This window comes from Sinocyclocheilus anshuiensis, unplaced genomic scaffold, assembly GCF_001515605.1.
Source record: "Sinocyclocheilus anshuiensis isolate Anshui unplaced genomic scaffold, SAMN03320099.WGS_v1.1 scaffold306, whole genome shotgun sequence".
In the NCBI taxonomy this organism is placed as follows: Eukaryota; Metazoa; Chordata; class Actinopteri; order Cypriniformes; family Cyprinidae; genus Sinocyclocheilus; species Sinocyclocheilus anshuiensis.
Window position 1 is genome coordinate 2,446,471 of NW_015544175.1, and position 9,712 is coordinate 2,456,182.

The 9,712-nt window shown below is 36.9% G+C and overlaps 1 protein-coding gene across 1 annotated transcript in view; it reads right to left on the minus strand.

Moving 5' to 3' along the window:
- Positions 1-1,116: 1,116 nt before the first annotated feature.
- Positions 1,117-9,712, minus strand: part of LOC107696093 (kinesin-like protein KIF26B) — a 23,090-nt gene continuing 14,494 nt past the window's right edge. The window contains exons 6-15 of the mRNA XM_016496261.1: positions 9,107-9,304; positions 8,670-8,763; positions 7,237-7,454; positions 6,217-6,397; positions 5,805-5,949; positions 5,514-5,673; positions 3,065-5,303; positions 2,822-2,991; positions 1,539-1,689; positions 1,117-1,389 (exon numbers count right to left, since the gene is read on the minus strand). Coding sequence (XP_016351747.1) covers positions 1,190-1,389; positions 1,539-1,689; positions 2,822-2,991; positions 3,065-5,303; positions 5,514-5,673; positions 5,805-5,949; positions 6,217-6,397; positions 7,237-7,454; positions 8,670-8,763; positions 9,107-9,304 — 3,756 coding nt within the window. The 3' untranslated portion in view covers positions 1,117-1,189. The remainder of the gene's footprint in view (positions 1,390-1,538; positions 1,690-2,821; positions 2,992-3,064; positions 5,304-5,513; positions 5,674-5,804; positions 5,950-6,216; positions 6,398-7,236; positions 7,455-8,669; positions 8,764-9,106; positions 9,305-9,712) is intronic.

Below are 9,712 nucleotides of genomic sequence, written 5' to 3' on the forward strand. Positions count from 1 at the left end.
TGTGTTGTGACAGCACAATGAGCTGATCAGTAGACTCACTGCAATATGTCTGAATGTGTTAGTAATCCTCTGTGAAAAACAAACAGTTTTAATGTCTATTCTTCTTCTTTCTTTTTTTTTGAAGAAAATAATGTTTCTAATCTGATGATTACAGTGAGTATTAATTAATAAATTACTACAATTTTAGTAAAAGCATTACTTAAATACAAACAGTGCATAATAACCTTTTATTAGCGCATACAAGTAAGGATCAAAGGCATTTACAATAAACTTACAAAAAATGACTTCTTTACAGTGTTTTTATCAGCTTGAAGGTGACTCTTGAATGAACTCAAAAAGGTGACTCTCAGAACAATTTGTTTTTATTGAAAAAACTGTATCCCCAAATAAAGGCAATTTTTAACCCTGGCTTAATCCTTTTTTTATTTCACACCAGTTATTTTGAAAAGGAATGGGTTATTACTTTTCAATTTGCGAAATGGAGCCCAATACTGTGTGTCTGAAACAATAAGGTGCTAGAATGATACAACGAGTTGTTTAACAATAAATACATTTTAAACAAAATAATGCTAGAGAAAGATACAGATTAAATGTTGAACATTTTTTACAGATGGACAAGCAGTTATATAGCTCACATGCTCATTGCATGCTATATGTTAACCTAGTAAATATGCCAGTAAGAACATAACCCAGGATTTAAAAATGTGCAATGGGAAATCTTGAACCCTAACTATCCAGAATTAAAATTTGAACAGTGAAAAAGAAAAGTACCCTAGGTTAACCATTGCAAGCCATTCATAGCTTTCTTATAATGTGATGATTTTCAGATGGTTAGAGGATTTGTAAGGAGCCCCTCAAGTGACATGAAGGCAAATAAAATGAGAAGGAAGAAAAAAAAATCATATTTCAATGCTTTTGCGCTCCCCCGAGAACCTTTGCGTACGCTCGCAAAACCTTTTGTAATGGAAATATGAAATATGAGATGGGATGAAAAACTGTAGGCTACTGTATTTCAGCGAGCTGCGAGCGAGTGCAAAGTTTGTCGGTGGATAGTTTCTCGGGGTAGAGACCCCAAAAGCATTCTTCCTCCCTTCCTACTTGTTCCATCACAGTGTCCCCGTACATTTACACGCATATCATTAAATGTATTGCATAACAGGTAAAAGTGATCATGTAACATCTTGGCATGCTATATTCCAACGAACGCTGCATGATCTACCGTCGGCCGATGCCGCAACTTTTGTCTGCACTTTGGTGTAACGCCAAAGCTGGTAACCATCAAGACATGCGCTTTACAGAGGTTAACATGACGCTCTAGCCGTTGAGTGACTTGCTCCAAAGCCTCTAAGTGCTCCAGGGAGTCTACCTCAAACGTTTGCCATAAGTCAACTGCAAAATACATCACACAAATAGCATAATAATTATTGATAGGACACAGCATGGAGTTTAAGCAGAACCATAAACAACCCTACAGTTTTCTATCCTACTGTAGTGCTTACATTTACTTAATGTACATAAGCAAACATATTAACCCTTACATTCACGGGTCCATTTTCCAGGGTCCAACATCAGATGATGCTTGGCATGTTCCAACTCTCGCCTGAGAGCATTATACTTGAGCCTCACCTCTGCTATTCTCTGCTGTCGATGCTCCAGGAATTTCAGCTTTGCACTAAAAAGGACTATACCCTGAAAACGTGGGTGACACAATGTAAGTTCACCTCCATATAAAATGTGAGTGACCTGAGATTAGCATTTGGCCTACCATTACACCACAGGTTTTTATATTAAAGTAATAATAGTTTTTCTATAACACATATACAAACAGTCTTTTAAAACAAAATCAAACACTGTATTCAGCTATCTTCAGTCTAATTCAAATCTTGTCCCACAAAGCCATCAAATACACAGATACACTGAATTACACACTGTGAAATTTATTTAAAACAATACGACCATGACCGCTTACTACAATGAATGAGCAACTATACATTTTACTCTGCAACAAAATACTACTACATAAACTAAAGTGAAAAATAAGAACACAAAAAGAAAGAAAAAAAGAACATACATTCCTGAACATACAGTTTTGTGATAACAATATTGTTTTGATTAGATTAAGCACCATTTGAGAAAAAGTATCTTTACTACTTTGAAAAAATTGTATTTGAAAAAGTATATGAGAACACAACATTGTCAAAATTTCCTGAATATGTACAATACATTGTTGAATGAAAACTTAAATAAATTGTTGAATGAAAACTATACAAATAACACATTTGAAAAACAAAATAATATAAAATATTTCCTAAATTTTCAACAAAAAGTTGCATATTCTTCAGAAATAGAACAAAAATAGTATGTATAAACAATATAAAAGCACATTTATTCTGAATCAATATCTTGTATCTAGTTTGGGTCAGAGTTTAAAAAACAAACCAACAATGGTTTTAAGTTTTGAGAAATTAGTCTTAAGACTGGAATACACTACATGACTTTTAAAATCATTATAAACAAACTCGCGCCAAAACTCTGACTGCTTTGACTTTTGCCAACTAACGCTCTCCTCCGGACTGCAAATCAGGGTAAAAATCTAGGTAAAAGTCGTGTAAGATATCCCAGCCTTTACTTTTAGAAAATAGTGTTGCAAGTCAAGTTAATTGGCTAAATAACAGATTTTTGTGTCTAAGCAATTCAGAAAACTGTAAGAGTTGAATCAAGCACTACCAATTTAATGGACCATGCAAAGACAGCAGTTTGTAAATGAAATACAAAGCAGACAGACAGACAATTTTTTTCATTGACACATTTTGAACCTCACCTTGTTCCCTGCCCCACCTCTCTTCTGTACGCCATCTACATTATCAATCTCATAGACTTTAATTTCATAAGAGTCGGAACCACCCCGATCCACCCAGTGCGTTTTGGGCCCACTGACGGATCTCTTCAGCGACAGGAGGTTGTCTTGGGATGGACGTCTTAGACTGGACCCTGTGGACAAAGACAAGTGAAGACCATATTGTTTTTTTATGCCAGAATGCATTGATTTAAAAAAAATCCTTACCTATGTTGGTTCTTTTCTTTGTACTTCTCATGCCTTTAGCAGCACCAAGCGAGCAGCTCTGATCGCTGATGGAGTTGTGCGTTGAACTGCTGCTGATTGTAGCTTCACTGTCTCTAAGCATGCTTTCATAGCCGCTACTGACCATACTGCTCCTGTTATAGAGTAAAGCCGTTTTACACATGGCAGGAGGCAGCTCTCCACTGAGAACACTGGTGGTATCGCTGGCATGGCCGCTGCAATGGTGTGGTGTCCGTGGAGCTGTGATCCGGCTATATGGGGACGGCAATGTGTGAACGAAAGGTTTCATCGTCCCCAGTTCCTCACATTCATCTAAATCAGACCCACCTTGACTAAAAGCAGAAAGCGAGTCTCTACTGCTTCTTAAAAGCTCAGCTCTTCCTTTCCGGACTGCACCGGGTGACTTCAAACCACTGTTGTCTTGACTTCGGGATAGGGAGAGTGTTGACCAGGAGCTTTGGCTGACAGGTGCTGGTTCAGTAGCCAGGTATAGCATTGCACTTCTGGCTATTCCAGATTCTTCTTTTGTCTCTTTTCTCTTGAGATTGGGACTATTTGTTGACGTTGATGGCATATTGTCTTTGGTCCATTCCACAAGACTGTCTTTCTTGGTATACTGTTTCTTCTCATAAGTTTCTCTTGGACTATGTGGGTTCTTTTGTTCTGTTTTCATGTGAGGGACATCCTTGACGTCTCTCTTGTTGTTTTGGCACATCCAGCTCTGCTCAGGTTTAATTTCACAAGCATATTTTCTAGACTTGGAGACCTCACAGGGGGGGTCAAGTTTAACAATGGCTCCTTTACGTATCTCCTTCACATCTTTAGTCAGGGGCACCTCAGACCAAGTATCATGCTGCGGCAGGTTTTTCGAATCAATGAAGTCGCTTGCCTTGTCAATATGTGCATTGATTTTTGTGTGTTTTACAGCTGCATCTGATGAGGCCGTGGAGACGTCATTCTCTGAAATTTGTTTATTAGAGTCGGAACTATAAAAACTCGCTGTTTGTTCTTCACCTATGCTGCCGATAATCCTGACAGACTGACTTCCTGGCGTTAAAGCCTGGAGAGAGTGTGACTCATGAATACTTAATATTTGTGCCTTTCCTTGCTCAGTGGCCCCATTTATTGTTACCTCCTCAACAACGGTATAGACAAGCTCATCATGTCCATTAAGATCCAGCGGCTTCTGAACAGTCACAGTGATAGTGGCCCTCATCTCTCTCTGTTTTTTTCCTGTACAATGTGGAATGTCTTCATTCAAAGAGGCAGAAACAGCCGGTGGGGAGCTCAAACTAGAAGATAGGGATGATGAAAAAGAAGAGGATGAGGTAGATCTCGGAGAACTCTTGCCGATGGGAGAAATTCGTGTCTCAGATTGCATTGTAGAATCATCCAATATTCTCATTTTACCTTGGTCTTCCAATTTCAAAGATAGTGCAGTGGGCATCACATTCATTATTTTATTATGAGGCTTAGATTTGCTAGGAGATTGGCTGGACAGCATGGGATCAATCGGTTTGACGACATCTAACTGTGGCAGACATTTCTGAATAATCTGAGAATTGGCGGTACTTGGAGTTTCTTCACTGTTGTGAATTATCGCAAATGTTTTTGAGGAGTTTCCTTGTCTGGTACTATTGGATTCTCTGTTGTTTGATGCTTGAATGTCCAATGAATTGGACTGCTTCTCGGTTTGGCTTAAGTGAGGTGATTTGCTCATAGCGTTCACTTCCTGATCTTTGCATAGATCCGACTCTGTTCCGTCTATGTTTCCCAGTCGATTCTGGAGTTCTGCAAACGTGTTGCACTTCAGACACTCAAAATCTGATTTATCTTGCAATATTGTAGGTGTTGACTCTTCTTTAGCCTTTTCTTTTGATATCTGCTTCATGCGATTGGCAATTGGTGGAGAGATTTCACAAAACTTCATCAGCGAGAGCTTCTTGGACTCCAATTTGCTCTTGAGTAAAGATGGAATAATAGGCAAAACCTCTCTGCTTCTATTTGTAACTTCTTTATCTAGAAGGCCAGAAGGATCCACAGAGATAATGGTATCACAAGACGTATCACTCCCAGGGTAAAATGCTGGATCACTAGAGAAACCAGGAGAGGAGAGATCTTGATCCAGTGTCCCTGTAGATTGGAATCTTAGCTTAGTGGAATTATTACATTTCCTCTCGTTGCCTAAGCTTCTTCCTCCAGGCGAGCTTGAGGAAGATTTCTGAAAAAAAAAAGCAAAAATGAAAAACTTAGCTTAAATTCACAGAACTTGAGAAGTGGAGAACATGTCCATAATTCAAAAAATAAATAAACAGACATGTTATAACTTATACGAGATATATAATATTATATATAAAGGATTTATATAAAAAGTAAAGCATGGTCTAAATGAACAGAACCTGAAAACTGGTGAGCATGTCTATAAGCATACCCTTATCTTCTTTTTCTGACTTCGCATTCGAGTCACCGTCTGCATCGTACAAAGGCTTTCTGTAAGGTCTTCAGACAAGGTGGATATATGGGCAATAATTGTGGTGGAGCAGTTGACATTGCTCAGAGAGTCTTGCAAAAGCATGGCTAATTTACTTCCCCTGTAATGAAGAAATTATCACTGATAATTAAATTTACTTAATTGCTTTTTACTTAATTAAATTACTGTGCTTTATTTTCATATACTATTAGTAATTTCCTACGTTTATAATTGAGATATACATAGTCATACCTATTAGGGATGTGATTATGTCTGTTGAGATTGGCTGTGATAAAGTTTCCAAGCTCAGCAAGGCAGACTCCACAGTTGCTTTCTTCCCTCTCCCCCACACAGCTCCCTAAATCAATCAGGCTCAGCTTGCTTTGATCCACATTCACTGAGGAAAGTATATATTTTAATAACACCAGAAATGTCAAAAATAATATTAAAGAAATATAAACAATTTTAAGAAAAAGGTCATATCATAAATGCAAAACAGCCATTTTTAATATGCTAAAATCAGAAACAAGTATGAAATTTCACTCTCCTGGATCAGTATTGTGTGAGAAATGTCATCTAATAGGCCTTTGTATATCCAGATCTGTACTGAGAATCTGCTCATACATATCTCTATATTAGAGCATGAAAAAGCAATTGAACTCACTCCCGGATTTGGTGCTGCTTCCTATGTGCTGTTGGCAAACATGGAGGGTGAAGAACATGTGACAACAATGTGGTGGTCTCCCTCCACTGTCCACCATCCCACTGCGAGATGCAAGAGCTGCATCTAGTAGGAAAGCTGCTCTTTCTGGAGTTGGAGCATTTAGTAAACTGTGGTTGCAAAGCTGGAATTAAGAAAATTCAATAATGAGACTCTCAAGTAAATGGGAATGTCTCAATTAACATATCAATGAGTATGTATTAAATTTGTATTGATTGCTCATGAATATTTAGTATATAAATGTCATGCAAAACGTTGTTTTAAGGAATATTCTGGGTTCAGTATAAACTAAGCTCAATCAACAGCATTTGTGGCATAATGTTGATTAGATTATCACAAAATTAATTTGTGGTACTTGTCCTTCTTTTTATTATAAAAAGCAAAAATTTGGGTTACAGTGGAAGTGAATGGACCAATCCACAAAACTTTAAAATGCTCACTTTTCAATAGTACAGTATAGCCAAAGATACAACGTCTGTGTGTGTTAACATGATTTCATTTGACTAATTCTGTATTACAAACAATTTTTCAATGGCCATGACAATGGACCACCAAAAACCTAAAATAACTGTAAAAATTATGCTTTAAATGGAACAAAAATTGACCCTGTTCATTTCCATTATATGGGCCTAACTTATACTGTTTAAAGAAAACTAACGATGATTAAAAATATTTTTTTAAAGTCATCAACATTATCCCACAATTGCTGTGGATTGTGCGTAACGTGTGCTGTACCTGGAATATTCCTTTAAATGATACATGAGCATTGCATAGGCTTGAATTTAAACTCAGCTGAGGCTTTTCCATCACCCATCTAACTTTCCAAGCAACTGTGCCCTCAGGCTGTAACACACTATTTTTTGCAAAGCTGCACTGGAACAATATAAAAAGCGGTGCACAAATAAATGGAAATTAAAAATAAAGTCCAGATATTAGAACAAAGGAAGTGTGATCGACACTTGCCTGGGTCTTCTTGCAGTTGTCTGTGTCAACATCAGAGAGTAAATCCCTGATGGCATTGTTTTCCCCACAGACCTCTACAGCTGACACGGAAACTGAGATGTTTGCCCATGTCTTGTCTTTCTTCCTGTTAATGAGCTTGAAAAGCCAAGATATGGCACAAGGAATGACTCCAAGGCTTTGAGTGCAACCATCCTGGCCAATCATTGTGTAAGACATTCCTGTAAACCGAAAGAAAGTGAGAATGCCATTTTTTATAACAAATCCCCATTTGGCAAAAAATCCCATGAAGGTTTTGCAGAATAAATTGTCTTTTAGACCAAAAAAATCACTAACTGAAATATGCTTCAATACGTGGCGAATGACTTTGCAAACTGGGGTGTAAAATGCGTTGTGGCAATGTCACGTCCAATTAAATGTAAAGCACTTTACTGGCAGTCAGGCATGGGCCGGTTTAAAAGATTTATGATGTCTGGCTGGGAGCCAAGGGCCAACTTGGAGGCTGGGTAATTCAATCTAGCTAATAGAGAACGATGTCATACTCCAAATGCCTTGTAGAGACTCTTGTCATGATTTTGGGAGAATAACAATTAATAACCTTAAAGGTAAATGACCTGTGATGACCCACTGTGTAGCCTCTATGCCGTCCCTTGAAGTAACAATGTTTAATCTACATTCATTGAGAGGCTCCACAAGTCGCGCACTGTGGCAAAAAAACATATGTGAATCTGAACCTTTTTGTGTCAACACCATGGGACGCAAAGTTATGGAAGCCTGTTTGCCTCAAGAGTAAAAAATGAAAAGATAATTTTGAGATGAAGTTTAAAATAAAACAAAGACAGGCTGCAGCATATAAAGTCACACTGTGCGTTATGAAGATTCAAATATGAGAAATAAGGTCTACAATTATGAGATTAAATATCATAATGAAAGATATTAAGCTACACTGTGAGATGTATAAAGTCGTTTACGTTACAAGCTATCAGAATTTCATCTTACTTTTTGGCCATATAAATAACATATCACCTTTAGAGGGTTAATCGAACATCAAAACTGAGGTAACATGGCACTACGTATAAGATAAAAACATATCCCACATTGATTTAGTATAAATAATAATAGTTTTTCATTATTATGTTGCAATGCCTTACTTGAGCGTTAATCGCGTGATGTCGATCCCTCGATTATATCCAGTATTATTAAAACAACAACAGAGCCAAATTGCATTTTGTCCAGTTTGGGACTGAATAAAATGGAGGAGCTATTCCAATTTTATTTCAAGCGTGAGCGCCATAATCTCACTACATCTAAATATATGAGCCATAAAAGTCTGATGTGTCAAATATGATACAAAATATAAAACGCACATGCAATATATATTATTTCATATGTCATGCTTTATAGGTTTAAAAACGATTTTAATATCACTCACTTACCCACACTGGTTTGTCCAAAGCTTAGGATGCAACCATCAGCTCCTGCAAGCACAGACTGGAGCACTTCACACAAGCTGTTCTCACAAACTTCTGCCTGAAAAATAATACTTCAACTTGATTTTTTTATGACAACACTGTTTCATCATTTGTCAGTTGAACTGTACATAAATTATATGTAAATTTCAAGGACCTTTCACATGGAATCTGTTTCCTGGGATGTGGAATTATTTATCCAAATGTGCATCTAACACTGAGTGAAATCAGCTCAGTTGATTGTACTGGATCAGAATATCCAGATATTGGATATCTGCACTCAAATGTGACCAAATCTGAGAGTGTTGCGGATGTTTGGATATTATGACTCAGATGGGCTCCAGACAAGTAGACAGATCAGTTTTCACATCATAAGACAGAAATAACAAAGCAGTGACCCTGACCTGGGTTGAATCAGGGCCAAAGGCAGCATCAAAGGTGAAGGTCTTTGAGGACACTGTAGTTCCAGCAGTCTGTCTCTGAGGGTTGAAGGTGGGTACATTCAGCACTGTGATCTGTTTCTTGTGCAGGTCCAGTTTGAAAGAATAGGACTGAGATGGGTCAGACATAGGAACCGAACACACTCGCAGCATCACTTTGACCTAGAATTGGTGGAACAAAACCAAAACAATATACTAATTGGATATTACATATAAATATAAAATATTTTTAAATGTACATAAAAAGTGATCAATCCCAGTTGGCAAACATATTTATTTTCAAATATATATTTTTTAATATTTTTAAAAATGACAAAAAATATATTTTGCTAATACAGATTTTAAAATATATTTACAATATATTTTCAAGACATTTAAGTTGCTTATATCTAATTGTATATTTTTTTGGCCATCATTGTAAATACATTAATATTGTCCTAAATATATATATTTAAAAAAAAAATGTATTACTTGCTCCTTGAATAACATTTTGTAATATATTTGGCATGTGTAGGTTTAAATATAAGGTTCAATTATATTTAGACCTTAATTGTATGTAAAATACACACA